This window comes from Mus caroli, unplaced genomic scaffold (assembly GCF_978045245.1).
Source record: "Mus caroli unplaced genomic scaffold, Mus_caroli_1 scaffold_2, whole genome shotgun sequence".
Taxonomy (NCBI): domain Eukaryota; kingdom Metazoa; phylum Chordata; class Mammalia; order Rodentia; family Muridae; genus Mus; species Mus caroli.
In genome coordinates, this window is record NW_028227257.1 from 6,537,054 (window position 1) to 6,555,068 (window position 18,015).

General features: G+C 51.6%; 1 protein-coding gene across 1 annotated transcript in view; it reads left to right on the forward strand.

The window, feature by feature from the left end:
* The window catches only part of Bmp7 (bone morphogenetic protein 7), a 73,092-nt gene that overhangs the window by 8,861 nt on the left and 46,216 nt on the right, over positions 1 to 18,015 (forward strand). The window contains exon 2 of the mRNA XM_021149516.3: positions 17,683 to 17,875. Coding sequence (XP_021005175.1) covers positions 17,683 to 17,875 — 193 coding nt within the window. The remainder of the gene's footprint in view (positions 1 to 17,682; positions 17,876 to 18,015) is intronic.

Here is an 18,015-nt window from a genome sequence, read left to right on the forward strand (position 1 = left end):
GAGGGGTGATGACATTCCAGGCAGAGTCCTGTATGTGTGTCTGATCTCACGGTCTCCCCCTGGTACATTTTGGGTGTTTAGCCTATGTAGAAGCAAAGTGCATAGTAAGTGGCATGTTGGGGGATTTTCTTGCTTTATGAAGGCATAGTTGAGACTAATAGGGTTAACAGGGTCCCAGAGAGGAAAACAACTCAGGTTTTCCCATTTGTTTATTATGAGGAGGCGTTGCATGTGAACTGTCCCCACCAGCTCTCGTGTTTGAACACCTGGTGCCCAGCTGGTGGCGGTGTTTCGGGACATTGCGGAACTGTTTGGTGACGTCGTCGTATGATTTATGGGTGAGTTCCTGGTGATGAGGACACTGCCGCTGTTTTCCCAGAAGATACTGACTGTCCCTTGTCCCCAAGACTTGGCCTGAGTGGAGAGTTCTGTCTTCTCAGGCAATAGAGGCAGTTTCTCACTCCCCACAGGACTCCTGTGGCTGAACCTAGACGAAGAATTCAGGGTCTTATCTAACCCTCTCTGAAATGGATGACCCTGTAGATTTAGAACTAGCTCTCTATGTAGCCATTTAATTAGGCATCCCCCTGCCTCAGCCCGGCTTTCCCCCCCCACCCCTTTAACTCTCAGCTTTCTGCAGGGTAAGTGACATTGGGCAGCCATATCGTTCCTAGTAAGCGAGGGCCGTGCCTTTGTGAATGAACACAAACCTCACTGGCCTGGGAGCAGGCACGGAGGAAGATAGTATACTATACCTGGAAATAGATGCTAGGCCTTGATCTTGACTCTGTGGTGCCTTCTGATTCGTAGGAGGAGAAGCAGCAGACTCTGGCTCTCCATCCTGATTGCTATAAGACCTCTCTCTGCCATTGTGGCAGGGCAAAGGGCCTGTGTGGCATAAGTGGGGCCCCAACAGATGTGTCAGACCTCTGTGTGTGTGTGCATGTGTCTATGCATGTGCACACATGTGAATGGGTGTAGACGAGAGTGTGTGCATGTGGCTGTTTGTGTGTATATAGATGCATATGCATGTGTGTGTGTGTGTGCGCGCGTGTGATACATGTGTTGTGGGGAACACTCTGGGAACAAATGGAGCTGTGCAGTTCAAATGTAAAGACCTCTGTCTGTATCCTGGATGACTTAGAACATGTCTGAAGAGACAGTGAGGAGCAGAGGGTGGTTAGAGTGTGACCATCTCTAGGCTCAGCACACAGGCTCCCTGGGCACGAGGAATGGCTGCAGGCTGTAGGCTTCTGCATACCATGGTGAGGCCCTGGGCACGGGGAAGGACTTGTGACCTTCAGGGTGAACCTGCTGATTCAGGTTCAGCAGCGCACTAGAGTGACTCTCCATTCTGACACAAGCCTGTGTTTCTGGTCCACACTTACATGGGTAAAGGGCACAGATAGCAGCTCTACACACCAGCTTTGAGATTCCCTTGTGACTCTCGTTATTCCAAATTAATTTACCCGCCAGAATGTTACCTCTGGTGGGCACGTGGGTACCCGGCATGCTTGTCTCTACCGTATGCTATGTGATTAAGCTTTCCCCAAGCCTGGATACACCAGACAAAATCCTACTGGAGATGTTCACCAGGTATAGTCTATATCAGGTCTCAAGGCTTTGAGGCCAGGCGGCTCCTCCCAGCTGCCTCTCTCTGTGGTAGCATGCCTCTGGTCAGTAACCAATCAGTCTTCAGACCCATTAGCACAAAGGGGGCCCCAGCGAGCAACTGGAGACTCAGTGGGGCAGTGCCCAGAGACATTTAAAGCTCCCTTGCCTGTCCTGAAAGGCGTAGAATAAAGCAGACATTTGTTCACAGGGCAGGGGCTGTCTGGGGTCTTTCCCCTTACTTCTTGGTCTTGAACTTTATAAAACACCAACCCCCAACCCCCACTCCTTCCCCTTCTCAAGTTCCATTTTCTGACTCACTTGACCTTCACATTTGTTGAGAGACAAGCCCTTAAAAATGGCAGCGGGGCCTGGAACCTTCCAGGGCCAGTAAATGTTTATAGGATGGAGGTACTGGTTGGTCATTCCCCTCAGGAGGAAACAATAAACGGAGTGACTTGCCTTTCACCCATTCAACAAGCTCTGGGTTGTCTTGATGTATCAGCGGGGGTTGGGTAGGTGACGAGGAGGGTGCGGAAGGGGATCCAGGAATGTTGTGGGCAGTGTGGTTCAATACCCTAGGAGCATGGAGGGCTTTTTTTGTAGATAGTAGAGAGCTGCTGCGGGTGGTCTGTGGGGTCACTCTGCTCTGTGCACTGTGGGATATCCAACCATTTCCTAAGCCTCCACACACTGGATGCTAGGAGGACTGTCTGTATCACAAGTCGTGACACTCAAATGTCACCCCCAGACCTGGCTAAGAATCTCCTGGGTGAGGGCAAACCCCCCCGCCCCCCCCCAGCTGGAGACCACTGACTCCGAGTGATTTTTTGGAAGTTTAGAGAACCAGCTACAGGCTTGCAGCAGCCAAGCTATAAGGGATACACACGTTCTTGGGGATGGGTCCCCTTCTGACTGTAAGAAAGACTGCAGTCACAGTGGGACCACTCCTGGATCCTGCTGCCTTCCTGAGAGATGCCCCAGAGAACAAGGTGGAGAGGGATACCCTGAGGGCTCTAGGGCCCAGTTGTTCTCTCTCTGCTGCCCAAATAGATGTCCCCATTCCCACTCCCTACAGGTTGAAGGTGCTTAAATGTACACCTTGACCTGTTGGTTGCCTGCACCCATTCTGGGCCCATTCATGAGCTGTCTTCCAGCTTCCCCAGCAGGAGGCTGAGTGTTCTAGCCTGGGTAATGGAGAAGATGGGCAAGCCAGCTTCCTGTGTGCTTCAAAGCTCCACAAAGCATAGAGACCGCCTTGGACCTTAGCTGGCTTCAGATCGTAGCCTGAGGCTCAGCCTAGCTACTGACTGTGTTTCTCTAAGAGCACGTGTTAAATAGTCACAAGTGACAATTACCCACCACCCAACTGACAGGGATGTTAAATAAATGTCTTGCTCCACACAGGCTGGGTGTGTGCTCCGACATTTATAGTATATAGTGGCCCACTACTGTGGCTTTGTCAGATGTTGTGGTGGCCAAAGTCTGAGTGTCTCCTGCCTGCCCTGCCATGATCATTTGTGGACCCCCCCCCCCCAGATCCTCTGTTGATGACTTCCTGTGACAGACATTGTCTGAGTACATTATCCTTTTGCAGGGACCTCCTTACCCTACTCAGAGTACCTCCTTCCTGGTTTTAGTTGGACTTCTGTCTCCTCTGATGTGAATCTCCCTCCCCCTCCACCCCAAGTCAGTACTTCACACCACCTGGCCCAAGTGGTCAGGTCTCTATCTCATCCCTGTTGAAGAATATCTCATAAGCAGTCCAGCCCTGAGGCCTACTCCTACCTCTTGGTAGATCCAAGACCTCTTTTTTGGGCTCAGAGACTTGGTTCCATCTCTAGAGTTAACCCTGCTTCCTGACTCTGGGGTGCCCAGTTGGTGGGGGCAGAGAGGCGGTCAGCATGTATACTCAACAACCAGGAACCTCAGCTGCGGTCTTAGTGCAGGCTATGAAGGTAGTCAGCAGCCACGCCCCCCCCCCCCCACATGGTGCCTCAGCCCTACATTTAGGGCACTGGATGGAGGTGGCATGCCTGAGCAGAAAGACACTGGCTCAGACAGAAGCTTGCCTGTGTTGACAGGGCACGAGGCAAAACAGGAAGTTGGTATTATCACACCGGGCTGATCCTGTTTCACTAGAAAGTTATCTCTCTGCTGATTAAGATCTGTCATTGGTCAGGGTTTTGGTCTTTTTTTTTTTTTTTTTTTTAAAGAAACATAGCTGGGGACCAGTTGGACGAGTGCCCTGAACAGATACGCATAACCTCTCCTCCGAGGTTCCCTAGGAGACTGGCTTATAAGGACACAGCTTGCTACAAGCAAGGGCAGGAAGGTGTGCTCGATGTGGTTGTCTGGAGCCGTGTTTAGTGGATTAAAATGCTCTCCCTGTCTTGTGGTTTCCTACACTGATACCTGTATTTAGGAAGGCATGCACAGGTAAGTAGAGCCCAAGCTAGCTTCCAAAGCCTGCAGACACAGCAGTGTACCACAGTACATGTGAACAGAAGGCTGGCCACCTGTGATGGTTGTTTTGTGCTTATTGGTACTGGGGACAGAACCCAGGGCCTTAAACCTCCAGGCCAATGCTCCACCTCCAAGCTGTGCCCCCCGCACGTTGCTTGTTATTAATCAAACCAAACTCTGCAGTCCACCGGCTGCTGATAGATTCATTTTAACCCCAGCCCCAAAGATCTGGCCTTGAAGACCCAGCAGAAGTTCAGCATTTGTTAGTAACAGGACCAGCGGACCCCTTCCGGTGTCCTGCCGGGGCAAAAGCTCTTGACCGTGATCAAAGGAGGTCAGAAGCCCTGTTCCCTAGGTGGAAGCAGAACTCGATGGACCTCCGCCTGGGTCCTGCTCAGGGACCCGTGGCAGCTGTGTCCCTGGTCAGAGCCTACACAAGGACAAGATGCCTTGAGTGTTCTCAGAGTCTGGTCCACATTTAAGCCGTGTGGAGAAGGCCTTCTGCCTGAGAGCCACTGGTGAGACTTTGAACCCTGGCAGACCTTGTCATGGGTGGTGTCTGGCCTTGACTCTGCTGCGGCTCGTTCCCTTGGGGGATGCTGGGACAGGGCCTGGGTGTTTCTTCTGATAGACAGTGGAGCAGGAAGGAGAAGGGTAGGTGGATATTTGTAGGATGCTTTCTGGCCAGTGTGCGTCTGCTGGGAACAAAAGCTCATCTGTCAGAGCTCTCTAGTCCTGGGCATCACAGTTCAACAATGAGTAGTTTGTGTGGTTGGGGGAGATCTGCGCCTTCCTGAGTGTGAAGAATGGACATACTAGGCCAATCTCTACCAAGTCCTGGAGAGGGTGCAGGATGGGTTTAACAGAGGTTCCCAGCACTGTCAGTAGGCAGACTATAAGCCCTCCATGCCTCCTCTGCTACCTGGCCCATCATAGTAAACAGGGCACAGCTCTTGATTACAGGATAGGCCCCAAGCTCCTCCCTGTCTGCTTGCTCAGCTTCCCTTGCAGCTCAAAACAGCCTCAGGATGTTATGCTAATGAGCAGACACGACAGGAAACCGGCAGGTTGTACCTAATGTGTTAGGAGGTGGTTCAGGAAGAAAAAAAAAATTGGCTTCCTGCTGAGTGACTGCAAAGCAAACACAACTCTATCTTCTCTCTTTCCTTGTCTTGAGTGTGGTTCTCTGAAGACTCCATGCTTGGTTCTGTGGCAGCCCTTTTGTGACCAGGAGGCTCAGGGATTCGAAGTCACTATGTAAACGGAGGCAAAGTGGCAGAAAAGACGGCAGAGACAAGTTAATGAGGCTTGATCGTGTGCTCTCCCATGACTCAGTTGCTTTAGAAGGTAGATCTTACCACACGGATGGGTGGCTGGGAGTCAGCCTGTGGTCGCCTGTGACTGTGCTGAGGATATGGGGGGTTTGTGCCTGCTCTCTGACTGAAGCTAGGTTAGTTGTCGTTGTCGTCTTCATAGTGTCTTATTTTTGTAACAGGCACATTGAACACTTGGAGCAAAGGAGATGTAGGGGTGCCCCCCCCCACTCTGGAGCCCCAGGTTCTCACACTCAGTGGTCATCACTACCTGTCTCTAAGCATCATGGAAAATTATTTGCCAGTCCCTTTTGTAATGGCAGACTGCAGGAGCCCTGTATGGGAAGGGTGCTCGGAGCTTGGAGCGGCATGAGGCCGTCTGGGGCTTGGTGTGCATCTACGGTAGAAAGAGCCTCTTCCTCAGTCCAGACTGAGTCCACAGGGTCTCACCACGCAGCCCTGGTTGGCCTGGACTCAGCAGAGATCCCTGTGCCCTTGTCTCTGTCTCTGCTTCGAGTGCTGGGATTAAAGGCATGCGTGTAACTGCCATGCCCAACTCTACAGGCAGTTTGAAGAGTGTCTTTGTAGTCCAGACCCGGAGTTTGTGTGTCGTGTGAACTTGAGGAAGTGAGTGAAGGCCTTGAAGACTTCCAGTTTCCACCAAACCGTCTCCAGCTGCTCTGACGTGGTCTCCGCGTACCTCCACAGCAGCAGTGAAGTGGAGCTCTCAGTTGTCCAAGATTGGTCTGGGGCCTGAGGTCAGCTCTACAGGAGACTCTTATTTTGAAGAAGGAGTTGGAGCCTGCTTCTCTCTGAGGCACCTGCATCTCTGGGGCTAATGGGTTTAGGTTGATGGAACCCAGACCCCAGGAAGGATTATAAATTCTCATGTGATCTGACTCGCTGCTGAGTGCCTGAAAGCAGCTGTGTGTACCCAGCTGCCCGGGCCGGTCTGGGTCTCCCCTTGCCCAGTGGGGAAGGAGGAGGCCACGTCCCCACTCCCACCTGGCCGGCCGTTGGGCCTGGGCCCCTGCCCGGCAGGCTGTGTAGTGGTTTTGCTGTATTGCATGCTGGCCTCTGTTGGTGACACTTTTCTCTACAGTCCCATAAGTAGGGCTCTTGGTGTGGCTTTGTGTCACAGGGGGAAACCGAGCTTTCTAGAGATGGGTTAACTTGTCCTGAGTCCCTGTCAGTGGCAGACAGGGGCTCTGTCCCACTGGACTTCCAAGCCCCTGGGGTCACACTCAGCTTTTTTTTTCCTGAGTGGAATGGAAAAAAAAGTGGAGTGGAGTGGAGTTCTAGGCACGGTGGGGTGTTGCTCATGGCCTCTGATGCCTTCCCAGAGAAGCTGCTGAGGTGCTGACTGATGGGTGGTAGGCAGAGCTGAGGTGAACAGAAGAGAGATGGCAGCCATCTTTGAAGACTTTTGAATGTACTGGAGGCTCCACAGATGTCATGTGTCCCAGCAGTTGTCAAAGTGGCTCTGTAGGCAGCACTGTCATCCTTGGGACTAGGCTATGTCCAACCACGACGTTGGTATGGTGACAGTCTGCATCTAGAGGGAGAAGTCTTGACCCTCCCATGGCTCAGGTGGATCCCTTGGATCTGGAGCAAAAGCCACATACCCAGGATGTGGAGGCTCACCCCAGCTCTGACCCACAGTAGAAGTCGATGTTTGGTTCCTGCGGTAGGAAACACATGAATAGCCATGTTCTAGATGGGGCATGATGGAGACCACATGAGGTTAGTGATGAGCTGTGCGTGCCGGGCTGATTTCTGCCCAGTTGGGAAAGGACCAGGGACCAAGGGCCAGGTGAGTCTGGGGCAGAGCCCAACGTGTGTCACCTAGGCATGTCTGACAACTGTCCATACAATGGCATCAGCCGCATGTATAGTGTGAGCACCTGCTTCCGTGAACGCTGTCGTCTGAGCAGGAGTCTTTCTGCTAGCTGTGCAGGCAAAACCAGAACTGTCAGTCTCCAGGGTCCACGAAAACCACACATGAGCCTCAGACCCCAAGTTCTGTAGTGGAGGGGTGTATGTGTGTTTGTTGTGTGTGCATACATGAGTGTGCATGTGCACATGTATGTGGGTGCATGTGGAGGCCTGTGTGTGTGCATGTTTGTGCATGTGCACATACATGTGGTGCATGTGGAGGTCAAAGTTAATGTTGGGTGTGGATCTCTTTCCCTTGTGCTTCTGTAGCAGACCCTTTACCCACCAAGCTATTCCCATAGTCCTTCAGTGGAATTCTGACATCCATAGGTCTTCTCACCTTAAAGCCTCCTGTCTTTGAAGATAGTCATCTTGTGTGTCCCACACACATGCCTCCTCCTTGTGTGTCCCACACACGTGTCTCCTCCTCTCTTGTATCAGCACTATCCAAGTTGACTGATTTGGAGCCGGCAGTACCGGGTGCTGCAGAGAGCTGAACAGATCCATCACGCTGAAGACTTGTGTCTGGGAAGAGTCCACAGGCCACAAGTGGCTATTTAAGTTTAAACTAACTATAACAACAAATCAAAGCCCCCAGCCACAGCGGCCACATGTGGCCCGTGGCTACTGCCACGGGTGGTGCACGTGGAGGGAGGCTTATCCTGAGCCACATGGAGGTCAGGTTGGTGGATGCTGGCACATCTGTGTGACATGACCCACTGGAAGAGCAAGAGGACTTGGGAGTGATGAAAGGCATTGGGGTCCCACCCAGCTGGCTGGCAGCCCAGAGAGGGACCAAGTCCAGCATCCTTGACCTCTTGAGGTCCTGCTAGCTCAGAGCCTCTCAACACCACACAATAACATCTGGGAGGCATTGGGAAACACGCCTGCACTCCTAGCGCTTGGGAGATGGAGACCAGAGGATCAGGTGTTCAAGGTTACCCTCAGCTACACAGCAAGTCCAAAGCTAGCCTAAGCCACAAGAAATTGGGGCTTGTCTGGGGTATGACTAAGGCCCTGGGTTTAATCCTCTCTCTGTAATGGATTAATAAATAAAGAAGAAAGAAAAGGAAAAAAATTAGAGTGGGCCTTACCATTTTACTGGGCTGTCTTTGAACCTGTAGGTGCAAGTAACCTTTTTGTTTGTTTGTTTGTTTGTTCGTTTAAGATAAGGTTTGAGTATCCCTGGCTGTTTTGGAACTCTGTAGACTAGGCTGGCCTCAAACTCACAGAGGTCTGCTTGCCTCTGTCTCCTGAGCATTGAGATTAAAGACAAACTTTCCCAGTCGCTAGGATTCCAGGCTCGAGCCACTGTTAATCCCCTTTTGCTGTTCTGCACTTTGGAGTCGGGCAGTGCACTGTGGGGTGTGGCAACATTATGACCTCCACCTACGTAACTCTAATAACCCTGCCCACCTGTGTGATACCCACAGACCAATCCAAGTGCTGCTCAAGAGTGGCCAGGAACAGAAGGGGTCGGGGACAAAGCTGCCCTGACTGGGAAAGGCTGGTTTGGTGGACCGCCATCATGACTGATACTGTTTTCCAGTGTTCTGTTAGATACCAGATAGCCCTGGGTATCTGGATCCCCATCTGGGAACGTGAACGACAGGCCAAGGCAGACCACCGGCTTGTGAGGGAGGAAGGCCCTAGACCAGAGACCAGTCTCTGCTCTCGGTTCTTTTCATTCTGGGTTTTTTTAGGCAAACAACTGGCCCAGCCCTGGAGAGATAATTAGACCCATCTTTCCCCCTTCTCCACCCGAGCCCAAACCCTCAGCTTCATCCAGTTTACAATGATGACATTGTTTGAGCTGTGCTGTGCACATGTGGACCTTGAAGTGTTTAATCTTGCAGCGGAGACTTCATTCTTAGCCCTGCCTCTGTCCTGACATCTCTGTAGGCTGCAGGCTTAGGACAGAATGACCCTGCCCCCCAATGCCAGAGCAGAAAGACATCCCCCAGTGCAAAGCAGAACGCCCCCTCCCAATGCCAACAGCCCTGTGCTCCGAAGGAGGCTTTGTCTCCAAAGACCCTGTTGGAGAGCTGCTATGGGAACTTTGGCGGCCTGATGGTTAGTTACCACAAGTACTCGGTGGCCTTCCAAAGCTGAAGTGGCAGTGAGGTGGATGGGAACTTTTGGGGAGCTCCAAAGGCTCTGCACATCCGGGTTCCCTGCTCAGATGCCTCCCCAGTACAAGGCTGGCTGTGAGTCAGGGTGGTGGGGGCTTGGCCCTGGCCTGTGGGTCTCCAGGTCTCTGTGGCTGCAGTCAGACTTCATACTGAGCTCTAGTGTTCTCAGCTATGAGACACACCGGCCTTGGAGCAGGAGTCTTGTAAGCATCAAAGATGGGACGTGTGGGATAGAGGTGGGGTATCCAGGCGAGAGAGAGAGAGAGAGAGAGAGAGAGACAGAGACAGAGACAGAGAGAGAGAGAGAGAGAGAGAGAGAGAGAGAGAGAGAGAGAGACTGTGTATATGTGTGCAGCGTGTGTGTGTATGTGGGGGGTGTTTGTGTGTGTACATGTCTATGTATGGTATGTGTGTGGGTGTGTTGTGTGCATATATGTGTGTATAGGGTGTTGGTGTGTGCTGTGTGTGATCTGTGTGTGTCTGGTATGTGTGGTGTGTTTGTGTGTATGGTTGTTGTGTGTCTGGTGTGTGTTGTATGTGTGTATATATGTGTGGATAGAGTGTTGGTGTGTGCTATTTGTATGTGTATGGTCTCTCTGTATGTGGTGTGTGTGTGGTATGTTTGTGTGTATGGTCTTTGTGTGTGTGTATGTAGAGTAGGGGGTGTTTTATGTGATTGTGTGTAAGGTGTTTGTGGGTGTATGCCCACCTCGGCCGGCAAGGAAGACACAACACGGTTGGATTCTTTTCAACAGCTTTTATTGCATGGAACGCCTTGATGCTGCTACGGGACCCTGGGCACCCAGGGAGGTCTGCTTATATACTCTCAGCCCCCATCCACTCACAGCAGGCCACGTTACCTCACCAGGCACGCAGCTTCAGCCAGTCAGGGCGGCAGGGGCATGTCTCCACCAAATATGAACTTGTTTACACTGCCAGCATCATGGTGCACCTGTGCAGCTCTCACGATGGTCGTGGCTTATTTTCAGGTGTATGAGGAAGTCAGGTGCAAGTCATAAGACTTAGCTGCAGTCCCGGGAGCCATCTTGGGACTGCTGCCACACCCACTCCTCACAGGTGTATGTGTGTATATGTGTTGTGTGTAAGGGTATGTTTGTATGTGTATGTGTAGGGTGTTTGTGTGTGTGTGTGTCTGTCTGTGTATGTATGTATGAAGACTGGAGGTTAACCTAAAGTATCATGTCTCAGAATCTGTCCTTCTTAATTTTGAAGACAAAGTCTCTCACTGTGACCTGAAACTCAGCATTAAGTTAAACAAGACTGACTGGCCAGTAAGCTACACAGACCACCTGTCTCACCTCCCTAGCGCTGTGGTCACAGGTTCATGTGGCTGTGTCCCTAGCGCTGAGGTCACAGGTTCATGTGGCTGTGTCCCTAGCGCTGAGGTCACAGGTTCATGTCGCTGTGTCTGGCTTTTCCACGTTGGTCCTGGGATGGGAATCTATTTCCAGGTTTTTGCAGCAAGTCCTTCCCAACCTCTCCTAGCTGAGAAGGCCCTGAAGACAGTGGCTGCCCACCTCACACCTGTCAGCTGCAGTGGCCGCTTGCTAACAGGATGAAAGCAGTCTCTGGTGACCAGTGGAGACATCGGGGCCCAGTGCACTATTGGTGACATGGGCAGCTGCTCTGTCCATCAGTGGTGAGATTGCAGTTCCTCATGAGAACAAACAGAATTAGTATTAGGATTCATCCATTCCCTTTTTTGTCCTTTCCCAGAATCCAAAGCAGGGACTCCAGAAACTGTCCATATGTCCATGCTGTTGGTGACATTTGTCACAGCAGCAGAGAGAGAAAGAGAGAGAGAGAGAGAGAGAGAGAGAGAGACTACCCACATTCCACGTGAGGATGAGTAGGTAACGGGGTGTGGGCTAACCGTAAAATGGAATATTACTCAGCTCTGAAAAGGGACATTCGCACGCCCATTATATCCTTGAGGAATCTCAAGGACATTGCTGAGTGGATGAGCCAGTCACAGGACAGACTCTGATAGGGGGTCCTCAGAGGAGTTCGCCATGACAGGAAGTCATGCAGTCCTCAGTCTCTAGGGCTGAGGAAGTTGAGAATGACGTGAGCATTTAGGGGGAACAGAGTGTCACCTTTTCCAGGTGAACAGTTCTAGATACAGCCGTGTGTGACTGTGTCCCGCACAACTGAATGGCTTGCTCACAGGTGGTGAGGCAGTGCTTTGTCACCCACATCCTCCCATGTGAACATGAAAGCCGAGCGAGCAGCTGTTGAGGGCTAGAGAGATGGCCGAGCAGTTAAGGGCACTCACTGCTCTTCCACAGGATCCGAGTTCAGTTCCCAGTGCCCACCAACCACCTGTAACTAACTCCAGGTCCAGGTAGATCCAATCAACACCTTCTTGCCTCCACAGAGTGCATAGGCATACACACATAAGGCATACATTCACACACACACAGACACACACACACACACAGAGAGAGAGAGAGAGAGAGAGAGAGAGAGAGAGAGAGAGAGAGAGAGAGAGAGAGAATCTTTAAAAATCACCAACTGTAAGGGTTTTGTGTTGCTTGGACTAGAGGCCACCTCGGAAAAGGTACTGACCAGCCAGGGCCTCGAATACAAGCCTAGGCTTCCGCAAGCCTTGGGTTGACTGATGAGGTGGGTATGGAAACTGTTTCCTAGCAAACCTGTCTCCTCCCTCCCCCAGGACAATGTGGACATCCTGGCCTCTCCCCTAAGGTGCTGCCCTGTTAGCGGGCACACACCTTCCTTTAGAGGTCCAGGGTTTCCGGCTCACACAGATTATGAGTGCCTCCAGTGGCCCAGGGTTTCGGGCTCACACAGATTATGAGTGCCCCCTCCCGCCACCCCCCTAACCCCCGGTGGCCTTTCCAAGCTCCTTAATCTCCCACGTTCTCTCGCTCTGCTTTCTGTTTGCGGTTTAAGATGTGAGCTCTCAGCGTCCGGCTCCGGCCCCCATGTCTGCCTGCTGCCGTGCTTCCTTGACTGTGGTGATGGACTCTACCCCTTTGGAGGCATAAGCTCAGATAACCTGTCCTGCTAACACTGCCTCAGTCCTGAGCTGTTTATCACTACAGAAAAGCAACTACCACGGTCGCTTTTTGCTTGTTTGTTTGTTCGCCTTGATCCCTTGTTTCCCTTTTGCAAGTGACCCTATCCTGGAATTACGATGTAAACAGCCACAGGTAACATCCTGTTGTCTGCACTGATGGGTATTCTCCTGCCTCATCATTTAGAGCGACCGTGACAGTGGCAGACACTGCTTTAGAGCCACCCTCTGTGACCGCCATCTTCCGAGGACACCGAAGCACATGGAGCACACACAGGTCACATGATCTAGAGCACACAGCTGGTCAGTGGCACAATGGAGACCAGACTTGGACTCCAGGCCTCAGAAAGTAGAGGTCAAAAGTGCGTGGCTGCAAGTTGCTCAGTCACCTATTGTGCACTGTGGGCAAGCTCACTGGCCTCCTGGAACCCCAGTTTCCTCTGCAAAACAGGGATCCCTCCAACCTTACAGGTCACTCCCCCACACACCCCCCAGACACCAGCCACAGCTGGTCATCTTGGGGTATCTCAGCACTAGCAAGACATGTGCCTTCTGCATCTCTGGGTCCTTCAGCCATCCTTGGCTGTGAGAGAGGTCCCCTCTGCTGTCCTTTTTCCTGGCTGGTCATTTCATTTGCCGGTGGAACTGTTCTGAAACTCAGAGGCCCGGGCCTAAAACTTGTGGGGACTGACTGTACTCCAGCTGGGAGCCCACAGTGTTCCTAGGCAGACAGACACAAGGCAGCTCTCTCCTTGCTGGGCCTGGAAACATCACCTGCTCTGGGAAACCTGGTTGTTCGAGATGGGAGGGGAGGGGGATGGGGGAGGGGAAGAAGGAGGGAGAGAGAGGGGGAGGGAGAGAGGAAGGGGAAGGGGGAGGGGAGGGGAAAGAGAGAAGAGGGGAAGGAGAGGTGAGGAGAGGGAAGGGGAGGGGAAGGGAAGGAGGGGGAAAGAGGGGGAGGGAGAGAGGAAGGGGAGGGGAAAGAGAGAGAGGTGAGGAGAGGGAAGGGGAGGGGAAGGGAAGGAGGTGGGGAGGAAAGGGAAGGGGGAGGGGATGGCTCTTCCTGGCCTGTTCTGTAGGAGGAGCAGAGAAGACACTGGGAGACATAGTGAGAGTCAGCTCTCAGCAGTGGGGGGATTGGGGCCGTGATGACTCTCCTGTCACTCCATAGCACCATGGGATCCAAAGCAGATGTCCCCATGATAGCCTGGTCCCATCTATAGACAAAGTCATCCAAACTCAACCGTGCAGCTGGAAAGAAAGGAGGGGACAGAGGGGAGGACATAGAGAGATGTGCCCACGAGCGTTAGGATGCGGAGGGGAGGGGTTTGGTGCATGGGTTTGGTGCATTGGGGTGGTTGTGGGGGCTCTGCCAGAGCAGAAAGGGACGAGGGCAGGTTGGTCACACTGAGAATGTGTTAGGAGACCGCCAGGCTTGCCTGGGGTGGTTTATGAATGATTTGGGGTCTGACCTGTCATTGGTCTTTGAGGCCTACAATACAACTATCAAGAGAGGACCTGATGCAGGAGGCCGAGGCTCAGAGGAGACAGCCAGGTGCGAGAGAAACCATGATTGTTGGCGTGTGTGTGTGTGTGTGTGTGTGTGTGGTCATTTATATGCAGACCTTTTTCTATGTTGGAGCCATGAGCATGTAAGCGGTCTTCTGTCGGTGGGGTCATTTGCATGCAGGAAGCCATCTGTCTGTGGGCTGTGATCTGGTCCTGAGTAGATGAGCTCTCCAGGGAGGCTGCAGAATGTGAGGAAGCCAAGCTTGGGTGTAGGGAATTCTTGCAAGGTGGGCAGAAGAGGGCAGGGCAGCTCAGCAGTTAGGACCAAGAAGAGATGACTGGGAGTCAGGAGGGCCCCTAACAGTTCCTATGAGGGAGAAAGGAAAGGTGGTATCCAAAGGCAGGAGTCATGTGTTCAGTGCTACCTCCCGGAGGCCAGGAAGACTATGGCTGGCCATTTGTGTCCCAGCTGGTTGCAGTATGGTCTTTTTGACCTTGCCTGGGTAGAGATATTGGTGTGTGCACTAGAAGCGCCTTCCTGAGGTGGTGAAGGCACAGGAACTGGCTGCCCGTAGAAGTACTTTCAGGCCGTGTGTCTTCCTCCTGAGCCTTAGCTCCTGTGTAGCTTCGTGCTTCCCTGTTTCCTTCATAGGACTGACCTCCTGTGGGTCATGTTCCATATGCTACCTTCATAAGCCTCCCTGGCGCTTTGGCAGAAAGAGTATTAGGGTTTCTATTGCTGCGATGGAACACCATGACCAAAATAACTGGGGGAGGAAAGGGTTTATTTGAATTACATTTCCACATCACTGTTCGTCATGGAAGGAAGTCCAGACAGGAACTCAGATAGGCAGGAACCTGGAGGCAGGAGCTAATGGAGAGGCATGGAGGAGTGTTGCTTACTGGCTTGCTCAGCCTGATTTCTTACAGAACCCAGGACAACTAGCCCAGGGATGGCCCCACCCACAATGGGTTGGGCTCTCCCACAGCAGTCACTAGTTAATGCCCACTAGGCTTGCCTACAGCCTGATCTTCCCACTGAAGCATCTTCTATTCATTCATTCATTCATTCATTCATTCCTTTGTTTTTGGAAGCTTTTTTAAAAAAAAAATTGGGATCCCCTCCTCTCAAATGACTTTAGCTTTTGTCAAGTTGACATAAAACTATGCAGCGCAAGTCTGCACACACTGCCACCATCAAAAACGTACTCTCGGTGTCAGAGAAGAGGCAGAAGTGGTGGATCTCTGAGTCTGAGGCCAGCCAGATCTACAAAGTGAGTTCCAGGACAGCCAGGGCTATACAGAGAAATCATGTCTGGAAAGATCAAAAAAAAAAAAAATTCCTGGTTTGGAGGATCCCCCTCTCAGGACCCATAGAACAGGGGATTCAGATGTAATCGAACTGTGGCATTTTATGCAGCCATGAACATTCACTGTAAGAGAGAAGCATCATAAGCACACAAAGGAAGTCAGATGCAGAGGAACCTACACTATACTGTCATTCCTGTCAGAGTCTAGAAACAGGCAAACCCAGCCCCCGGCTGGAGGATCTAGGCTAGGCAAGGCTGGTGCACTCTGCTGATCATCCAGAGGGGCTTGTGTGATAGTCCCCTGAGTTACATGTGTGATTCATGAACACAACACACATAAGTACACATGTATACACGAACGCAACACACATATGTACACATGTATACATGAACACAACACACATATGTACACATGTATACATGAACACAACACAATATGTACACATGTATACATGTATACATGAACACAACACACATATGTACACATGTATGCATGAACACAACACACACATGTACACATGTATACATGAACACAACACACATATGTACACATGTATACATGTATGCATGAACACAACACACATATGTACACATGTATACATGAACACAACACACATATGTACACATGTATACATGAACACAACACACATATGTACACATGTATACATGAACACAACACACATATGTACACATGTATACACGAGCACAACACACATATGTACACATGTATACAAGGTGAAGTCTGTTAAACAAGCAGGTATAGCATCTCACCAAACTGTTCTCAGCACGGATGTGTTGGCGAAGGTCTCCGGTTTGGCAGGTCCTGGTTTGAATCCCAGCTTTGTCGCTCCAGGCAGGCTCTTAGACACCATGGGGTCTCGGGTGCATGTTTGCCATTGCTGTGTCATGCTCCCCTCCTAAAGTGACTTGGGCATGTGGGCTGGTTAATTTTAACTACCAATAGACACTGCCTGGAACCACCTGTGAGTTGGCCTGTGAGCCTGTCTGTGGAGTACCGTCTTAATTGCTAATTGTTGTAGAAAGACCGAGTCCTCTGTGGGTGTTGGCATTCCATAGGCAGGGAAGCCCTGCCTACAGAAGAATGAAGAAAGCCAGCAGGCAGAGAGGGTACATTCATTTTCTCTGCTCTTGTCTGTGACCCAGCTCTTGCCTCTGACTTCCCTGCTATGATCGACTGTAACCTGGAATTGTAAGGCAAATAAGTTGCCTTGTGTCAGGTTGTCTTCTCAGCAACAGAAATGAAGCTAGGCAGGATGGGAGGAAGTAGCAGATGACAGGGACTACCCTAAGCTTCCTGCCTTGCCTCCTTATCCTGGGGTCACCTCCCTAGCTCCCGACGTGCAGGAGACTGCCTTGCTCAGCAGCTGCTGCAAAGGGAACTCTTCCTTCCCTGTTCTGTCAGGAACCCCGAGGGCCTGGTGGCATCTCAGACTCCTCTCTGTCATGTGTAAGCTGGTCCTTCCCGTGTGCTGATGTAGAAGGGGTGTGCTCCTTGTGGTATGAAGAGTAGGCAGGAGGAGAGCTGACATCGAAGACACATGGGGGGTTTCTGGGGACTTCTCTCTGAGCAGCTCTTGATCCCTTTTGGTTTGGGGTCGGGTATGAGCTGCATGCTGTGGCTGCTCATGGCGTATTTCTCTTCCCACCTGTGAGGTCGATGCCTCCGTGTTGGCCATTGAACTCACTCTCTCTCTCTCTCTCTCTCTCTCTCTCTCTCTCTCAATAGTATCGTCTACACCATAGGAATTGGCAAGCCCTTCTGAGAGCCGGTAATATCACCAGCCCGCCATGACTAGACACCTTTAATTTTTAAAAGCACATTCAGTCATTCTTCTATGCAGCCAGGGTTGAGGACCGCACTGTCAGACACTGTCCCAGGACAGGTCTAGCAAGGCCCGTGTTCACCAGTGACAGTTACCTCGCCATAACATTATCAGTCGCTTATGTAAATTTGGTCTCATTTTCCATTTGGTGGAACTGAGTTTCAGGTGGGATGTCTTGAATCTTTCTTCTGACACAGCTACTTTAGTGGCCGAGGCTGGGTTTGAACCCAGTCCTGAGCTGCTAGGACTCCAGTCTAATGTGGCTGTTCTATGGCTGTGCTTGGTCTCCCCCAGCAGGGTGGATACAGAGCCATGCTCTTTTTGTTGAGGATGGCTTTGGGGTCTGAGCCTGTGACCATAAAATCCACCGTGTGCCTACATGGAATGGAAGGTTGTCACGGAGGCTGCTGTAGGCAGTGGCCACTCACTTCGGGTCAATGGCATGGACAGAGAGGAATCGGACACTAAATTGTTTTGGTGCTGGTGTGTTTTCTTCCCCTCCAGTGGAACATGACAAAGAATTCTTCCACCCTCGATACCACCATCGGGAGTTCCGGTTTGATCTTTCCAAGATCCCCGAGGGTGAAGCGGTGACTGCAGCCGAATTCAGGATCTATAAGGACTACATCCGGGAGCGATTTGACAATGAGACCTTCCAGATCACAGTCTATCAGGTGCTCCAGGAGCACTCAGGCAGGTAAGGTCTGCACCGGTGTGGGAGCGGCATGCTCAGCTTCCTGTAGCCGCAGAGGAAGGAGTGGGTGACGGGCTGAGGGTGGGGGCGGGACATCCTGTGCCTTCCCCTGTTAGGCCCTGGTCCAGATGACTCTTAATGGT